This window comes from Scleropages formosus, chromosome 6 (assembly GCF_900964775.1).
Source record: "Scleropages formosus chromosome 6, fSclFor1.1, whole genome shotgun sequence".
Taxonomy (NCBI): domain Eukaryota; kingdom Metazoa; phylum Chordata; class Actinopteri; order Osteoglossiformes; family Osteoglossidae; genus Scleropages; species Scleropages formosus.
This window is the reverse complement of record NC_041811.1, coordinates 4453696-4473998: the sequence shown is the minus strand read 5'-3', so window position 1 is coordinate 4473998 and position 20303 is coordinate 4453696. Positions and strand designations below refer to the sequence as shown.

Below are 20303 nucleotides of genomic sequence, written 5' to 3'. Positions count from 1 at the left end.
AGAATCATTGATGGGAGCCACACTTCTGCAAAATTCAACAATTCTGCAAGCTATTATTTTTTTACACACACACACCGTCTGAACCGCTTGTCCCATACGGGGTCACGGGGAGCCGGAGCCTAACCCAGCAACACAGGGTGGAAGGCTGGAGGGGGAGGGGACACACCCAGGATGGGACACCAGTCCATCACAAGGCACTCTAAGTGGGACTTGAACCCCAGACCCACCAGAGAGCAGGACCCGGTCCAACCCACTGCGCCCCCCCACCCTATTATTTTTTTAATTCCTGTAAATTTTAACATGGAGCTACATTACTTATATTAATAATTTAAAATTAGTTTTTAACTAAACTTAAAGTTTTTCATGTTTGTCTGCAGCTCTCAGGAACATCTAACATAAGCTGTAAAATCTGGAAGTGAGATGAATTAAGGTAATTCCACACTTTTATTCTGTTTGGGTGGATTTTATTGCCATCTATTTGCTCAGATGGCAGTCAGAGGTAGAATATTTCTTACCGTAGGAAACTATGGGGGGAAAAAATCCAATTATAATTAAACAAAGTGGAAAATACACACACACACATTTTCAGAACCGCTTGTCCCATACGGGGTCACGGAGCCTACCCGGTAACACAGGGCATAAGGCCAGAGGGGGAGGGAACACACCCAGGACAGGACGCCAGTCTGTTGCAAGGCACCCCAAGCAGGACTCGAACCCCAGACCCACCGGAAAGTAGGACTGTGGGCCAACCCACTGCGCCAAGTGGAAAATACACTTTTGAAAAACTGTAACTTGATCATTCATATACACAGCCAGCATATGAACATTTGAGATAAGTGAATAAAAATCTGAATTTTAAATCTACAAAGTAACCAAGGTTTTCATTGTACAGTGAAACCATTTGATACCACTAATTCAGATACAGCGAGACTGGCGATCGGCTCATGTCCTCTACTCACCTGGTTTAAAGCAAAAGAAAGTTTGCCAAAGAAAACAGATTCAGGTACCAATGGTTTGTTGAAGCTTGTTTTAAGCCATTAATTACTCTTTGTCATGTAAGAACTAGACAAATTACAAACAAAATGTGCACGTCTAATAAATGAAAACAAATAAATACAATTTTTTTTCCATTTTTCCACACAGTAGCTGAAAGACCCACTGAAAAATAGTTTTCCACTGACCTCGCAACTACACCACCTCTCATTTTACACAACAGAATTTTTTTGACCCTCTTATTACGTTATGGCAGGATTTCACTATATTTAGAGCTGTAATGAGAAAAGACCAATTCTTAATCAGCATACAAATTCTAGAAAAAAAATCATTCCTACTTATAGTTGATTTTACCATGACCTTAGTGGAATGCACTAATTTGTATGATTGCGTCTTCAAACTTATTCAACAAATAGTGCATTTAGCCAAGTTGTTTTCATTGTTGGTGTATCACGGTGCAACAGTTATATTTAGTTTTTTTATAATATTATTAATGCAGAGACTGAGGGGCAGGGTCAATGGAAAGGGAGGCTGATACAACAGCTGGCACTTGGGAAAAGGAACTAACATTTTGGAAACAACTCCTATGTTCATACCTGGAGGCCTTTTACTTCTGAGCCAAAAAAGAGTTGCTATAGAAACCACATGAGCTGTCCAGCATCCAACTGAAATCTTGTTTTCCCAGATGCAGTTATATTTAGAATGTGGGGCCTTTCTCACAGGCGCTGGATTTCAAACAGCTGCAAGTGGCCGTGTTTGCTGGCTTGGCCTGCAAAGTTTGCTAGTCTGAAGGCCATCTCTTTTGATGGAGAGGAGCTCTGGACCAAAAACCAGAACTGTTGACCCCAATTCCCCTGCATCCAAGTGCCACCTGATGTCTAAATGGAGACGTAGAAGCAGCTGTAGATGTCATAGCTGCTGATTTTTTCCCCCTGAAGTGGGACATGTAGAAAGTGAACAGTACTGAGCTGCACGATCAAAAGTTAAGACCCAGGACTAGGCATAAATTACTTATACATTTGATCATTTTCTCTAAAGCTTTTTACAATGATCAGTGTATGCACTAAACTACTTGCACTGATTTACCCATTTATACAACAAGATAATTTTATCGATACAGGATAAAAAAACCTTGATCAAGGGAATAGCAGAAGCAGGATTTGAACCCAAGTCCTATTCATGGTGTAATGCTGCACTCAGGAAAGCCAACAGACTGAAGCACAAGTGTTTTGTAGTTGTAAGGAGCAGAGCAGTAGTGGCACCAAGGACAGGTGATGGTCAGTAGAGCTTCATACTTTGTTCAGGGAAGCACACAAAAGCCAGAGTCACAGTCACAAAGCAGAGGGTCGAGGAGCACAGGACAGAGCAAGGATCAGGGAACTTCATTGTAGAGCGCTAGGAGCTGCTGCTTCTTCTCAAGATGAGGTTCCACAAACATTTGCTTCCTCGTTGCCACGTTTATGCCTGTCCTCCCTAATCACCCACAGGTGAGGTCGTCGGGCACACGATTGGGGGTGTGACACAAGGTAACAAATCTAACCATTATTCCACTTGCTGCCTCCGCTCACTCTATCATTACTCTGTCTTTGAGAATACCTTTTCATTTTGTATTTGCAATTACATGTTATGCATATGTATATTATATATAGTATATTACATATGTGCAGTGTCATATGCATATCAATATTGCTAAAAAACATTTATAAAACATACAACAGGTAAAAATATTGTATTATATCGTGTCTGTGGTTACAAGCTGTTTCATACTTAATCTCCTGGTTTTAATGTAGTTTTGATGTAGTTATTGTAAAATAAATGTCCGTCAGATTCTTTGTGGCTTTTCAGTTTTTGTTCACCCTTAAAATTTGAGGTTAAACATTTTTATCTTCTTGTGCAACACAAGCAACTAAGAAAATTAAATCCTTATTGTGAAGTAAATTGAACTGAAAAATTTGAATGTATCTTATAGTTTCTTAAGAGGTATATGGTTATACAAGGGGTATATCAAAGTTAGACTAGACTGTAACTTCTATAAACAAGAAATAAGGACGTGTCTTGCAGCGATGTGTGATTGACCTTAAATATTTCAGTGATTGCATTGATGTTCCTTGTGATTGATGTCTGAGGGTGGTTCATATTTAAAGATGTATGGTATCGCTTGGGATGTTTTGCTAAGGCCTTGGCTCATTCTGTGATGTGGCCAAGTGAATGCCTGTAGTGTGGGAGGCTCGGGTTTGAATTGTAGTGTGGCCAGATCTCCCCCGGGACAGTACAGGATGATCAGATGATATTGCTGCTGTATAATATCATTTTAATTTCCGTGCAAAATTATAGGGTTGAAAAAAATTAATAATTATCTTAACTTTAATCACCTTATTTAGTTGCAAAATGACATTTTGTTAACAGCAAGTTATTGAAACTAATTACATTTAGTTCAATAAGAATGAAGGTTAGAATTGCTCAGTCAATTGAATTTCAAGAATAATATTTCACTGTCAAGGGGGTGGGGTGGCGCAGTGGGTTGGACTGGGTCCTGCTCTCCGGTGGGTCTGAGGTTCAAGTCCCGCTTGGGGTGCCTTGCGGCGCGCTGGCGTCCCGTCCTGGGTGTGTCCCCTCCCCTTCCAGCCTTACGCCCTGAGTTGCCGGGTAGGCTCCGGCTCTCCGCAACCCCGTATGGGACAAGCGGTTTAGAAAATGTGTGTATATGTGTATTTCACTGTCTGAATGTGAAAGCTGGACATTGAAGAAGAAGGGCAGGAGAGACATGAGTTGTATTGCTGGAAGAGACCATGGACAAACAGGAAAACAAATAGATGGATGCTGGATGAAATCAAACCTGAACTTTCAGCACAAAGCAAGAGACTGAGGTAATGATATTTTGCACATGTCATGAAAAGTTGGAGGAAAAAGAAAAAGAGCACAACAGGATTCAATCAGAACTCAGAAACTGGACACAGCCCTATTTGAGTCTAAGGACATAAGTGGTGGAGAGAATGCTCTGACAGCCTATGTAGTTGCCAAGAGCTGACATTGAATTGAAGGTGCTTAAGAACAATTTATATTTGAAATTTTGTATTCAGCTTATAACTGTACTTCTGTTCATCTGAAATATTTGATTGTATGCCTTTGTGTGGTAATCATTATACAAGGGTTCATACTGATCCCTTTAATACGGAAGGATTTCACCACTTTATAATTCTGTTAAGCTTGTAAAAATCGGCAATTATGTCCTATAGCTTGCTTCAGTATACCATTATTAGTTTAGATCTTGTTTCCTTTTTGGGGGATTTTTTTGTTCCTTGGAATGTTCCTCCTTGGAATTTTTTTGCATGCATGGACATAGAGTAATGCATACTACTGTACTGTGAATCACTATGTATCTGTACTCTAAGTTACTTTGGACAAAGGTCTGCAAAATGAATATAAATTTAAATGTGCAGCGTAGACATGAAAAACATGTTCTTGTAATGTATGATGTGGATGAAAAGACACAAGATTCCAAGAAAAAGACATAATTTATGTGAGATTGAAATGTTTAATGTCATTATGACACACAGGGATGAATCTTTTCTAGGCGGGGACTAGGCATGCGGGCAACAGTGGGTGGCCTTACAGTTTTTATTATTTCTCATTCCAACATTTACAAAACAAATCAAATTCAAATTAGCCCTAACAAAAGAAAATGGCTGTCAACACAGCTTCCTTACAACAAAGGTGAAATAAAAAAGACTCTTCTAGCTACTAATACGGCTTAAACTTAAAAGCCAGTGACTAAGAGAGAAAAACTATCAAGAGAAAAGTTAAATCTGTAACCACTCTCATAACTAATATCAAGCTACAACATATTGACTCAAAAGTCCAAAATCTCTGAACGTTCCACCTTTTCAGTCTTTGTAGATATCTTCAAGGAGTCTTGAATTAGTTCAAGTTGCAGCATCTAGTGCTTGTTTGCTTGCCATATAGGGTGTGGCTTAAATTCCTGTTTGCCACACTCCTTGGACTTGGCTATGATTTCTGATGTTTCCTGTTCCCAGAATACAGTGCCTCTAGTAAAGAAGAACAGGGCAGGATATCAGGGCCTTCAGATTGGGAGCTCATGGCTGAACATCCTCAATATTTGCTTTTTTCTTGTTTAAAGAAAGCTGTGCCTTTGAGTGGAGGACTGAGGAGTGATCCTATATATCACTCCTTGCTACATTAATTAAAATTAATTTTTGCTTATCTGACATTTCCACAACTGAATATTTTTTTATAAAAAATAAGGGTAATTTGACACCTGCACAATGGGAATTTGCTTAATTTGATGATTTCATGCAACAATTTATGTGACATATGGGTTTATATAGTATGGCATTTTTATTGAAGCAATAGGAGCAATTCAGGGTAAGCACCTTTCTTAAAAGCATAACACTATCAGGTGGATGGGCACATATCTATTGTTTTCCTGTCAACTTCCCTTTCAATTCTTTCTCCTATTCTCCTTCTCCAGAGTATTTTCTGTGGAACTTGAGGAACTGTGAAGAAGCCTGAGGTGCCCAAGAAGATGAAGAAATCATGGAACTGGGGCAACTGAGAAGGAAGACCATTAATTTCAGGCACCATGAAGGAGCCTGGAGATCAGTGAGCAACTCAAGGAACCCGAAGAATTCTGAAGAACATGAGAAATATAGTGAATCTGGAAGACTGTAGAGGTGCCTCAGGAACAGCAAGAAACTCAAGGGCCCTGAAAAACCTGAAGACCTCAGTGAATCTCATGAACCTGAGGAACTAAAATATTGAATCTGATGACTGTGAGAAATTAAGAATGTAACTGAGGAATAGCAAAAAAGCCGAGGAGTCTGGGGAACTCAAGGATCCCAACAGACATCAGGAACTGAGAAGGGAACCCAGGAGCCCAAGGAGTTCAGTTCTCATGCTGCACGGGGGCGAATGGAGCAGCACAGCGGTTTCATCTCCATTATTAATATTCAGCAGCAATACATGTTCACATTGTGTGCGTGGGAGGTACGTAGCGCTTGGGGAAAAAAAGAAACAATGGAAAAACAAAGCCCTTGACAACTCTTGAATTACATGGTGGGTAATCCAAGCAGGCATTGCTTGGAGAATCATTGATGGGTGCCATACTTTATAATCCCACAGTCCAGGAAAAAGTTTATCACTAGAGTCCGTACGTTCATCTGCTAAAGAAGCTCATGAGAAAGTAACATATCTCGGGAAGAAAGGTTTTAATGAAGCCTATCTAAAGTATTCCATGAAATAGGCCATTGTCCTGTCCAGGGTGTCCCCTGACTCCAGGAGCCCGAGGAGTTCCCATGGGATTAAAAAGTACGGTACCCATCAATGATTCTCCATGCCATGCTCCCTTGGATCACCCACCATGTAATTCAAGAATTGTCAAGGGCTTTGTTTTTCCATTGTTCCTTTTTTCCCCTATGACTCCTGGATAGGCTCTTGACCACCATGACTGTGAACTGGGCAAGTGGTAGTCAATAAAGAATGACTGATTGTATATTAAGTATTTTTGTAAAGTTACCCAAAAGAATATGAGCTACATGTGTTCAATTTTATATTGACTTTACAGTTTATAAGGATTAACATACATAAATGTGAAACCAGTACATAAGAAAGGAGCTGAAAAATCAAACTAATGTCTTTCTGGAGTAGAACTCCCACTTGAGACTTTATTCTTCCTTAACTCCACAGGGGCTGTAGTTGATGGCATCTTTTCACCTCGCTCCCTCTCCTACCCTGTCAGCAAGGTTAGTATGTGTACAGATGTCTAATATGTGTGTTTACTGTGTGTAAACTGCCCTTTCCCACCACCTGAACAGCTACTGCATGGGGTGTTTGTCAGCAGAGAGTCTTACCCTCCAGCTTTTTGGCACCAGGTCACTACAGTGCTCTGTCTTCTCATACCTCACAGGGGGATTACATAAGAATCCTCCTTGCCATCCTACTGGCTCCATCCTCCATGAACCCCTCCCCCCACCACCAACACTTGCACTGTTTTCCTACGCAGCCTCTTGCCGTTTCCATGGCAACGAGAAGCGGTTGCTGTGGCAAGGTGAGGATGCTGTGGAGTTACTCTGAAGTTACAAAGGGGAAGTGTGTGTGTGTGTGTGTGTGAGAGTGTGTTTGTGTGTGTGTGTGTGTGTGTGTGTGTGTGTGTGTGTGTGTGTGTGTGTGTGTGTGTGCGCGCGCGTTGTGGAACTATGGCCCCTGCTACAGCATTCAGAGTTTCATAGATTGTGATCAAGTTCATGTAGCCTAAAGATTTCACAAAAATGTGCGCTGTTTTATGATCTTATTTAACCATTAAACATCCTTCCCTCATCCCAAAAGGGGCTATCAAGTCTTTGGCCCAAACTTGGATATCTTTACACCTTGAATCTGGTCACAAAAATGTCCCCCGAAGGCAGTCCATGCATGGTAGCATAGTTCCAGTGCCATGTTCACTGCTTCGTGTTTATGTGGGTTTTTGTGTGTTATATTTATTTGTTATTGTCATCATTTAATGTTAGTGTTATTCACAAGGAGCCTGTGAGCACCAGAGGAGCCCACCTTCCTGCTGCTATTTCAGCAGAGCCTTCCATTGAGAGAAGGAGAGCAAGCGTGTGGGCGAAGGAGGAGAGGAGGTGGACACGGGCCCGCAATGGGGAACGAGTGTGAGAGCTGGCAATGTGCTGGCATACACATAACCATCAATAGCCTGCACTTAGTATTAAGGTGCACTTAATGCCATGGCATGCAGCTAGTAGTTGCTCTGTGTGTCCAAGCCATGTGATTTTATTGCTCTGAGCTGTGTGTGTGTGTGTGTGTGTGTGTGTGTGTGTGTGTGTGTGTGCGCGCGCGCGCGAGTGTGAAGCTCTGGTGAAGCCCGGACCTATGTACAGTATGTGTGGGCTGCCACTGAATTTGTCAAGGCTACTGTGAACTCGTCAGGAAAGGAGGCAGCATTCCCTGGCTTCAGTTATAAATTTTCAGGTTATGTAATGGTATTTATTTAAAGCTCAAGGGCTCCTTCCTTCAATCAAAATATAAAGCGAATGTGCAATACAAGGCTGTGATGGATCTACCATGATCCGTTACCGGTTTCCCCTCCTTAGTGGTGTCTCTCAGCCACCATAATGGTGCAGGTAAGTGATACCTGACACAGGTATGGACCTCCACTCACATGGAGATAAGTTTTATCTATTATAGGTAAGAGATTTTATTTCGGTGGAAGTAGGTAATAACTTCTGCAGACATGAGCCTTAACTTAAATTAATATGGACATGCATCATCTACATTACAGGAGTGATATACAAAGGGATTCACTTTAAAATGTATTAATTTGTCAGACACATTTCGCTGAAGTGATGTGCAATTCAGAGTAAGCAAAATGCATCAACAACAGACAAAGAGCTCTAGACACAGACAGCATTACTAAACCACATCTTGTTTGTTGGTTCACATACCTCAAGTAAGTGCCTGGAGAAATGGCATTCACATAGCAAATATACAGATAATCATAGCAGGTGATGTATGTACATGTATGTAGTTGCCAGATGATCAAGAAAGAAGTGGGTCTGAAAATGATGGGTAGGAGGCCTTTCCTGGATGCCAGCAGGGGTTCAGCAGTTCTGAGGGATACAGGGAGTTTGTTCCACCATACTGTGACCAAGATTGAGAATCGACAGACTTTACTTTCCAGTGTTTCCGTTCCCACAGTTGAAACAACCTTTGTTCCATACATTGTATGTGATTATCCAACAAGGACATTTTTACATTGCTGCTACTTTATTAAATGTGGGTTGAGGACACATTCTATTCCAATTTCACAGTTTGATAAACTGAATCTTGGGCAACTAAGAGCCATGCTGGAGTCTCCGAGGGTGTTGCTCAACTCAGGCACTGCGTGGTCACGGTGCAATGTGTTCTGCACCATGGGAAAACTCCATTTTGAACATGTACCTGAGAGTTACGTACCTGAGGAGTGCTGCAATACCTTAAGAACACATTTTATAAAATGAGCTCATCTGAGGATTAATTATTTGTTCATTTACCTGATGTTTTTTTTCTTATATCTTACAATGAGTTTTGTACAGCAAGCTTCTTACACTAATTTAAAAATAGGCCATTTTCACTGTATCACTTCAGGGAGTAATGCAAAAATTACAGAGATGCAACAAGTAATAATTATGATTATGGTAAATCTAGAATCTCAATATTGTATTACAGTCAACAACCCAGGAACAGACACAATCATCTCTTCCCTGCACTAGAAGTACCTACATCTAAACTACATTAAATCAAACACAAAATACAAAACACGTCCGATGTTACCTGGAAAACATGTAACACAATTTATAATTAAAAATTATACATGATTCACAAGAGTGAGAAAAAGCCAAAGATCAAGAGAGGAGAGGAACAAATCTTTACTGGCTGTTATGGGGGGAAACTCTTCAAAAGCTGCTGGCTGTCCATCATTCCTAGCCAGGTCTAATACATTAAGACCCTGACTTTTGGGAGTTTGCCAGTCCAAATCACCGACAGGACACCCCTGCTTCAGAGAAAGACAAGAAATGTCCACTGTGCACATTTGGACAATTTTACATCACAGCACGGAGGAAACTAAAAAAAGAAAACAGCAACTACAAAATAAATGCTTCTCTCACCAATTTGTGGCATGGAGATTTTACTTGAACCAAAGTGAACTAGGCAACAGAGGTAGCTTGCTGCAGTTACTCAACTCCATGCAGAACAGGAGAAAAAATGTGTCCTAATAAGGGGGATGGAACACGTCAAAATGATCTGAAGATGTCTGATTCAGCATTCTGCAGATGGGTTCCATTTCGGCCTTCTCCTACCTTTTCTCTTCACACATCAAGGAGAGACAAAAAGAGAGGACTGGTGTCGTATACACTGGGACTGAATCTGAGACAAATTTTATAATAGAGTGCAATAATCTGCAGCTCAAGTTGGCAAACTTTAACTGACTTTTCACCTATGTTTACCCAAAGGTTAATTCACTTCACCCCCCCCCCCCTCCCAAATGAGAATATCTCGAGATCACTTAATGTGCTTTAAGATGAATTTCTCCTGGTCATTCATTTATTTTGGTCTGATTCTCATTTCAATTTCTGTCAGAATAAATGGATTTCTGTTTGTGTGTCTATTAGAATGAACTTTAATCTGAAGTCCCCCCCAGCTGCATTCCGTAACACTCCAGTTTAGTAGGGTGTTGTCTGCAGGATGAGGTCCAGTTTTTGCTCATTCTTCAATCAATTTGTCCAACAAAGATCCTCAGAGTCAGGCCTGTTGAGATGTGTCCACAAGGGTATAGAGGAGAATAACTGATCAAAGTAAGTTCATGGTCATTAAAATGGGTGGTTGAAATAGTCATGTGTGTTAAAAAGTCTAGGTACTTTTCCAAGTTACATGAGTTACAGGGACAGCTAACATAGCAGTTAATACTGCTGCCTTTGGGTCCATAAGTTGCAGGTTTGACCCCCACTTTTGGCAGTAGTACCCTTGAACAAGGTACTTACCCTAATTTGCTCCAGTAAAATTACATTGCTGTATAAAGTGCCAAGTAATTGATTAGCTTGTGAGTTGCTTTGGAGAAAAGTGTCAGTTAAATGAATAAATAACAAAACTGAGGTGTGGATGCATATTTATTCATTTAGAAGACACTTTTCTCCAAAGTGATTTGCAATGTTGAGGTTCTAATTATTACAGTTACAATTATTTAAACATTTATACAAGTGGGTAATTTTACTGGAGCAGTTTAAAGTAAGCACCTTACTCAAGGGTGCAACAGCCAGGGAGGGGATTGAACCAGCAAATGTTGGGGTCAAGGGCAGTAATGCTAACCACTACCCTACTAACTGCCCCATGTTTCCTTTGGGACTACTGTTTCCTGTCCTGTTTTAGGTTCTAACGCTGTTCCCTGGACAAGTGCGTTTCATCGGGCTGTATGCAGCTGACAGTACTGTGTGCGCTTTCGTCGTTACTCCTCTCTCAAGTTCATGCGCCGTGGCTGGCGCTTCCTCTCGCTTTCTTCGCCCTCCTTCTTAGGCCCACGTGTCCTTTTATGGTTATCTACGTCACCGCGCCGTTTCGTTCCCTGATTTAAATACCAACTAGCGCCGGCGTGGAATTCCCTCCCGGCTAAAAGCGGCGAGGCGCTCCGCGATGCGGGGAGTGACACTGCGCGTCCGCGCCACTCTCTTCCACTCATCTGCTTATCCGCTCTCATTGCCGTGTTTTTTATGACAGAAACTCTTTAAATGACAGTTTACAGCGGGAGGTCCCGAGGAGGAGGACCGGCGTGGACGAGCGGACTGTTCTCACATCCAAGAGCGTTCCTGATAATTCCAAACAAGTTTTCCTGGACCAGAGCATCATCCTTGCTCATCACCATCATTATCTTTCACCACCTACTCTCATTGTCATCATCATCATAATTATCATAATCTCTCCTAACCATCATCATCATCTCTGCTCGCCATCTTTCGGAACCTTCCTGCTCCTACCGCCACGTAGCCCGTAGAGCCGCATTTAATCAGATGACTCTCTGAGCTCAGTCATCCGACGGTCCTCCGAGCACTACATGACGGGGAACCGCGCAGAGCGCCTCCCGCAGGTCATGAGCGCGCTCATGAACCCCATCTCGGACAGCCTGTACCCTGAGGATGAGTCCTCCTCTGCTCTCTTCAGCACCACCGAGGCGGAGTCCCTCTCCACCTACGGTCATCCCGCACAGATGAGTGCAGGTAAGGCCCACACCAGAGACACTGAAAAATACTGTAACAATAATGCTGACACGCGATGGCACGTGCTGCAAGTGCACCTTTAAACACCTGTCTGTGTGATTCCGGCGCGGGAATTTCACGCAAAAAAATTATCCGTTTGAATACCCTTCATATTTCATTTTCGGTGAAACTCTTATCAATTGGAATCCGTAGTATTAATTTAGTATGTAATTATCGGCGGGGGATGTCCGCACATGCTGGGTTTCAACCTCACCTGTCGAAACACGCTTTCACGTCACCCTGATTTGCCGCCTTGTCGTGCTGTGTTTGACAGCTGATCAATCACCTGTCACTCACCCCCAGCGACCCGTCACCTGTGGCCAAGGTGAGCACCGACACACATGGTGTGTTCAAAGTGTGTGTTCCTGTACTGCGCTGGATCTCCAGGCCCTCTGACGTTTATGGAGATAATTTTAAGAAGCGGCCATTCATTCTTTTACAAAATGTAATTATTACAAAGAACAGGACCCCCCCCCCCCCGGGTCACGTGACCTAAGAAAGTCGTGCAACGCGCTAGGCTAAGTGTAAATTATAAATCTGGCAACGTCACTTTTTCATACCTGATCACTTTTCTTATAGCATTTTTATCGTTTTTTTTTAAAAACATGTCCTCTCAACATTAAACAAAATGAAGTGAATGAAATTAAAATTTACGTTACATTTTTATTAATCATACATCAGAGGAAGTTCCTTATTCAACCTATAAAACTGTAATGGCCCAACAAAACCGGTTTAACTTGGGAATTCAAGTATTAAATTTAACAGTTAAAATACATGTTCGAGTTGTTTAATTTTATGGGAAATAATCAGGTTAAGATTCCAGCATCTTGGAACAGGATGAATGGTGGATGGTGCGGGAACTTTCCCACCATTTACACTTTTCAACTTGGTGTTCCCTGCAGTGGTCAGCAGGTGTATGAGTCACATCAGAGCCGCACTCGTAGTGGGAATGTTGAGTTAATACATCAAACATGATTTTAAACACATGTTGTGGCTTCCCCTTTACGACAATATTATGACAATGGAAACAGAAATATTCAACAAACGCCCACAATCTAGGAGGATCTGAACTTTCACTTAAGATTTACGTTTGATATTTTTTCCAAGAATAGCGATGTTCCGATATATTTGCCTTATCCAGCATGTAAAACAAACAGCGAGCTGCGCGCAAACAGGTTGCGCTGTGGTGCGAGCTGGCGGGCACGCGCCCCCTAACGGCTTGGTTATGGTATGCAGGCATTTGTGCGGGCCAGGAGTTTTACATAACGGCAAATGGCTGCTATCCCCGATGTTAAAGCGAGCTTCTTCTTTTTCTTCTTCTTCTTCTTCTTCTTCTTATTATTATTATTATTATTATTATTATTATTATTATTATTATTATTGTTGCTGTTGTTGTCGTCATCGTTATCATTAGGACCAGCTGGTACATTTGCAAGGTGGTCAGCTTTTCCACCTTTGAAACAAGTTAACAGTACCAATACTGAGAGACAAGACTCAATTATTCATGTTATGGGAATATATTTCATGTAACAGCTGAAATAACAGAGCTGAGATCAGAGCAAGTCTAGCATCAGTTCCTTTTCCATCACTGAACAGAGAACACAGAGATGGGTGGCTGGTGAGTGGTCGTCACCATGTCCCCTTGGTCACAGTCACTTGTGAATGCTGTATACAGTGAATGCTGAGTACAGCTTTCTATTAACGCAGCTGGTGGTGTAGCAGTTAGAGCTGCTGCTTTTAGCCCCAAAGGTCACAGGTTGAATTCCCACCTCTAGCTGTAGCACCCTTGAGCAAGGTACTCATCTAAATTGCTCCAGTAAAATTACACAGCTGTATAAATGGGTAACTAGTTGTAAGTCCCTTAATATTGTAAGTTTCTCTGGAGAAAAGTGTCAGCCAAATGAATAGATACAATGCAGTATGAAAGAATGAACACAAATGTTAACTGAATTATTTGATTTTGTCGGTCACACCTCAGTGAAGTTAGAGAAGTGTGTAAGTTTCTTGTGAACTAAGATCCCATCCAGGGTGTACCCTGCCTTGCACTCTATGTTTCCAGGATAGATTCTGGACCAACATGACCCTGCATTGGACATGAAATTATTAATAACTGACAGATGTCTGTATGTCTCTTCTTTTGCACACCGTTAATCCTCTCTTTCCCCAACTTATCAGAGGGGATTGTGGACCTAGAAGTTGGCACTGACAAGGGATCCTCGGACCTCCAGTACAGCCCCGGGTTCCTCTTGGGGCGCGGTGGGCCTACAGTGACCTACACAGGGAGGTTTGCCTTTGATGCACCCCCATCTGGGGGGTCTAGCTGGTGCTCGGACAACAACATTGTCAGCTTGGTGAGCGCAGGCATCCTGGGTGTGGCCCCAGCACCCAACGTAGTGGCTACCCCAACGTCTGTGGCCGGAGGCAGCTTGGAGGGAGCACCATCAGAGCTGGAGCAGGTGTATGGCACACCCCTACCCGTCTACTGTGGCGACCTCTACCAGGACCAGGTATGCTTCCCTCAAAGCCCATCTGCGAACGGCACCACCAGCACCAGTGCCCCGCTACCCTTCCCTGGTGTGGAGTACGATGCTAGTGTCAAACCATCTCCAGATGGCAGCCTGTATTCGGTGGTCCAGGACTACAGCCTCCTCCAAGGTGAAATGGGCACTCTGGAGCAGAAACCTTTTCAGGCTGTGAACCCCCCACCCATCACACCCTTGGAGACCATTCGCGCCTTTAAGGACAAGCAGGGGGCAACAGGGGGACCACGGCCACCATTAGTCCTCAAGCCAGTGCGACTGAGGAAGTACCCAATCTGTCCTGGCAAGACACCGGTTCACGAGCGGCCACACCCGTGCCCAGCTGAGGGCTGCGACCGGCGATTCTCTCGCTCAGACGAGCTGACACGCCACCTGCGCATCCACACAGGCCATAAGCCATTCCAGTGCCGCGTGTGCCTGCGCCGCTTCAGCCGAAGTGACCACCTGACCACACACGTGCGCACACACACAGGTGAGAGGCCCTTTGCTTGCGACTTCTGTCCACGCCACTTTGCTCGCAGCGATGAGCGCAAGCGTCACGCCAAGGTACACCTCAAGCAAAGGGACAAAAAGCTGCTCAGCACCGTGGGAGTGGCCGACGCGGTGGGTGCGGCTTGTGAAGTGGTCAGTGGGGGCCATAGAGAAGGCAGCAGCACGACTGTTGCTATGAGCAACAGCACTTAAGCGGACAGCATCACTGTCCAGAAAGGTCTGCTTTTTATGGTGGATTCATCTGCATATTTTGTGGTTTAGCACAGCTTATTGGTCGGTGTGAACAACCCTTCAGTCCACCATGGTGGATCTGTCAGGGCTTCCGTTCTAAACATTCCTGCACATATTGAATTTGAAATTCAAAATAGGTATTTAGTAAAATAGGTATTTAGTCCGATGTACGGCAAATACGCAAATTTGCAACAAACATGCAAATGCATTAGAACTTATGCAACTCATCAAGAATGCATACTTTAAATTTCCTATTTATTTAAATGAATGACAAAGACTAAAAACAGTTAGTCATCATGTGAGCTATTCCTGGGGTATAATGTACATTTTTAATCTGTTTTGTTAGCTTGTGTTTTGTTTTCATAAAAATTTGACATGAACCAATGTACACTAATATGATAATTTTTATCAATACTGACCAGTAATAATGTTTGACACATACAGTGCACAGATCAGTTCTGAAAAAACAGAATGTGGACTTAATATATTCCAGTGACAGAGGGGGAATACAGCAGGTGCTTGTTTTGAGTCAAGAGACCCACTTGCCTTGTACTAAGTGAACACATGATGAATGATGATAATAGCTCATATTATTGGTGTTTCAGTACATTCTGTAAGGATTTTTTTGTTACAAACAAAGATGATATCCAGGTAATGTCTGTCAGCAGGATTTTTTGTTCATCACAGACTAATGCCAGTTGACTTTGTTATACAGTCTACCTGTCCGGGAATACCTCAGTGAGGTCTGAGATGGGCAGAGCTCTTTGGGCACTGCTGTACTCTTCTGCACAATGATGTTTGTGTGTGTTTATGTGTGTATTTTATGTGTATATGTAAGAAAAGCCAATTTATAACTACACAGGGATATGTAAAGCCTTACTTAATAATCTGGATCCTCGGCTTACAAACAGTTGTGACAGGAAGTCTGGTCATAACTTGATTTGTTTATAACTACAAAGTCACTTGTACACTAAGTCACAATAAACCTTTATTTTACTGATGCCTTTGTCCAAAAACTATTACATTTAAAAAAAAAAGAACAAATTCCCTTTGCAATTATACACCATTGCACTTTTGTCTCCATGGTATAAGCACATTTCATCTTAATGTTGCTATTAAAATCACTGATACTCAGGAATATCAGACTGGAGCAACAAACACAGATGAAAGCGGTCCCACACTTTTATTTAGGTTGGGCAGTGTTTATTGCCAATCTGCTGATTTGGAGGGTAAAAACAGGTTATGTTGACACCTAGAGAGAAATTTTAGTACTTTTAAATAAAATCTTGAAAAAATTCAAAGTCCAGTAGTTCATAACAAATGGAACCATGTACACTGCTTTGGAGAAAAGTATCTGCTAAATGAATAAATGTAAATGTAAATGTATTTACAACAGGGACTTTTGTTTGGAAACCTCTGGAACAAATCTGAACAATGACATGGATACAAACTATTTTAATTCTAAGCACCTGAACATCTGCAAAAAAAGGTGAAGAATGTATATATTCAAACAAAACTGAACTGTAGTTTTTAGATTTTTTTAAAAATATTTTTTTTCTTCCAATACAGAAAAAGCACTCTGATTGTATGGTACAATAGAATATTTTTGACTCAAGGGGCCATGCCATTTTTACCAGGCTTGAGTTCCAAAGAGAGTTTATGGCAGTATTGTTCTTTCTGTAAGTGGCCCCTATAATGTTTATTTCTTTGCTACCTAGCAAATCTGTATCTTAGAAATCTTTGTTTGTTTGTTTGTTTATCTGACAGTTTGGTCCCATGTTGTGTTTCTGTGTTAACCCATAAACTGCTATCCTGCCTGTCTATATCAGTATACATAAGTTTTCTGATGGAAAGGTCTCTGTCAGAACAGTGAAACTAAATGTGCAAATATAAACTTTCACAATGACACCTGAATGAATGTTTGGAATTTACAGGGAAAAATCCCTTATGCAAATGTTACTAAAATGTGCATTTTCTAATACAATATGTACTTTAATGCAATGCTGAGATGTACATAAAAAATTCAAATGTATTGTTTATACCTTAGTAGTTTTTTCTGAGTAATTATTTGAAAATGTATGCATTTGGCTTTTTGTTTTGTTTTGGAGTGTACTTTCTGATGAGTAGTTGGATGTAATGCTATTGTTTTATGTCAGTCCTATTAAAAATATGTCTATGTTGGTTTGCTTTAGATTTCAGTGTTAAAGTATATTTGGCAGGATATTTATTTACTCACAGTTTAAATGAGAACAACATAAAACAATGCAGGTTGGCAATTGTATGGGGGATGGAGAATAAAATGGAATTATTGATTTCCTGTACTTTTTAATAAAGTGTATTTTGCAAGATTTTTTTCCAAAATGGCATATAAGAAAACATTTGCAAGTAAGCCTGTTATCCAATGGAATTTAGTCAAAACGCATTAGCAAAATGTTCTAGTTTGATGTTTGAAGTCTGCAGTTGACATAATGAGCAAGTTATATTCAATATACTGTAATTTCGAAATAGTGTGCCTGTAGAAGTCTCCAGTGGGAGATATTAACAGGACCTGTTCCTGTCAAAAAAAGCAACCCAGGTGTGGGTCTCAGGTGCAGTAGATTTTGCAAAATACCCTTATTTATCCATTTCTGCTGTATTAGCAGCACTGTATAGGTCACCCAGATTTTGTCTTAATAGATGAGGGTTAGCAGTACACTGGCTCCTCCACCCTAAATAATGCACTCATTTTATTTCCTGCAAGATGTGCATCACTTTGGAGAAAAGTGTCTTCTAAAATGAATAAATGTAAATGTAAACAAACTGTAAAGACTATTTAAGAGAGCTGAATTAAGATGGGCCCAGTTACCAATTTCATTTGGGTGCTTTTTAGTGCTGTCTATAGTTCTAGAGGGAAACGGCAGGTCATGTTTGTTCTGCTACATCATCAAAAAACTTGCAACATGGGAGTCACAAGGTGTAAGTGTATAGAAAACAGTTAAGGCCACTGACTTTGAAAATCCTAATTATATCCTCTGCATTTCTAAAGGTCCTTTACACTAGTTCTCATTTCTTCTACATTTGCATTCTACGTTTACATTTATTAATTTGTCAGATGCTTTTCTCCAAAGCGAGCAGAAAGAAAATACAATGTGTGCATTTCAGTACAGAAAGAGAGACTTCAATGCAAACACGTGATTCTAAGTACAGTTAGTTACTTTCCACTATATGAACATTAGTACATCACACAAGTACATCGCACAAAACTTTATCCGATGAGCGACGATTTCTAATCACATTCCTAATAATTTATTTTTTTAAAGCATTTACTTTAAATTACAGAAGTAGTTGCGTGAAGGTTTATCTATTGTTTAACAGGCATGATCTCAAAGTTATAGTGCATGAACATTTACACATTACATAAACTTAAGAGATCATTGGTGAAGTGAGTCAGAAAGAGGTGAGTTTTAAGACCCTTTTTAGCGGACAGAGATTCAGCAGTTCTGAGTGAGAGGGGCAAGTCCTTCCACCACATTGGAGCCAGAACCAAAAACCTTTGTGCATTTGCTTTTGGACCTTATTGTGTGTGGGACCACCAAGCGGGTAGAGGTGGAGGAGTGTACCAGTCTGGCTGGTTTATAGCGAACAATGAGCTCTTGTAGATATCTGGGAACAGTTCTGTTTATGCTTTAGTAGATCATAACCAGAGTCTTGAATTTGATCTGGGCAGCTATAGGAAGCCAGTGCAGAGAGACAAGGAGGGGAGATACATGGGAACGCTTCAGCAAGTCTAACACAGCTTGTGCAGCAGCGTTCTGTATCAGCTGTAGAGGTTTGATGCCAGTAGCTAGAAGGCAAGACAGGAAAGAGTTGCAGTAGTCCATGCGGGATATCACCAAGGCCTGGACAAGTAGTTGCACAGAGTCTGTTGTAAGATAAGGACAGATCCTGCAGGTTTTATGCAGGATGTATCTGCAGATGCAACTTGTGGCTTTGATGTGCTGAGAAAGAGACAGACCTGAGTCAATCATCACTCCCAGAGGCAAAATCAGTGAGTTGTCCAGTTTCATCAATAGATCGTGACAGGAGGACAGGCCAGCTGGGAGGTGAAGAATCTCTGTTTTGGAGAGGTTGAGTTGGAGGTGGTGATCAGACATCCATGCAGAGATGTCCGACAGGCAGGCGGCAATGCGTGCAGAAATGTCTGATGCTCCAGGTGGAAAGGAGAGGAAGAGCTGGGTATCATTAGCATAGCAGTGGTGTCTGAATCCTTGGGAGGCTATGACAGTGTTCACGACGGGAAGGCAGGCCAGTTTAAGGATCTACTACTGCATAAACAGTGATAATAGTGGCAAATAGTAAAAAAATGTGAGTAAACTGGGGTTCTGTATCAGGCGTTTGGTTGGCGAAGTCTGGTTTAACTTGTAGCACCCTACCAGGCCCAGGCAACACTGGAACATCACCAAGTGAATAAAAATATTGCACTGTAACAGTCTGTAAGTAGCTCAGTACACAAACCTGACACTAAGTGAACAAACGTGTCAGCAAAATGGGTGGCAAAAAAATATTCTTAAGTGAAGCTACTGAACAAAACAGATCCAATGTGGTTTGAGGGTTTAGATGACCTCTGTACAAATGAATGAATGAATGAATGAATGAATGTGGAAAATGCTCATTTCTTCCCTAAAAGGAAACTGTCACCGCATTTCTGACCCTGCTCAATTCCCCATTCTGTCTCTGAATACTTGGGTTTTACTTTTCTCAGGACTTCTGTCCATGTACCAAGGAATGACTTAATTAATTAATCATTCTCTCAGCATATCTTCATACTGCATCTGTTAATGTATAACCTATACAGATTCACCAATATAGCTGAACTCACATGAAGCCTGTTGAGATCCCCAGTGCCTCCGAGCTCATGGGTTTGGATGAGGCAGCTGAATCCAGCTCAGTCTGTGTAGAGTTTGCATGTTCTCCCCATGCATACATGGGTTTCATGCCACAGTCCAAAGACATGTGTTTTTAGTGACCTGGTGACTTTAAATTGCTTATTGTGTGTGTGTACGTGTGTGGGACATGGTCTTTTGATGGACCTGCCCTCCATCATTTTAGGATAGACCTCAATGAAACTGAAATGGACTAGTAGTTATGGATGGATGGATGGAGAACGACATATAGAAACATTATAAATGGGAACAAGGACACGCAAAGGTATGAAGCACCTCCATATAATTCAGACCATGCAACATTTTTTCATGATAAAAACTGTTCC

General features: G+C 41.5%; 1 protein-coding gene across 1 annotated transcript; it reads left to right on the top strand.

The window, feature by feature from the left end:
* The first annotated feature begins 11590 nt into the window (after nucleotides 1-11590).
* LOC108923582 (early growth response protein 3-like) lies at nucleotides 11591-15016 on the top strand. Its single transcript, XM_018734433.2, has 2 exons — nucleotides 11591-11753; nucleotides 13968-15016. Exons 1-2 carry the CDS (start codon nucleotides 11591-11593, stop codon nucleotides 15014-15016), a joined length of 1212 nt encoding a protein of 403 aa, XP_018589949.2.
* The last annotated feature ends 5287 nt before the right edge of the window (nucleotides 15017-20303 follow it).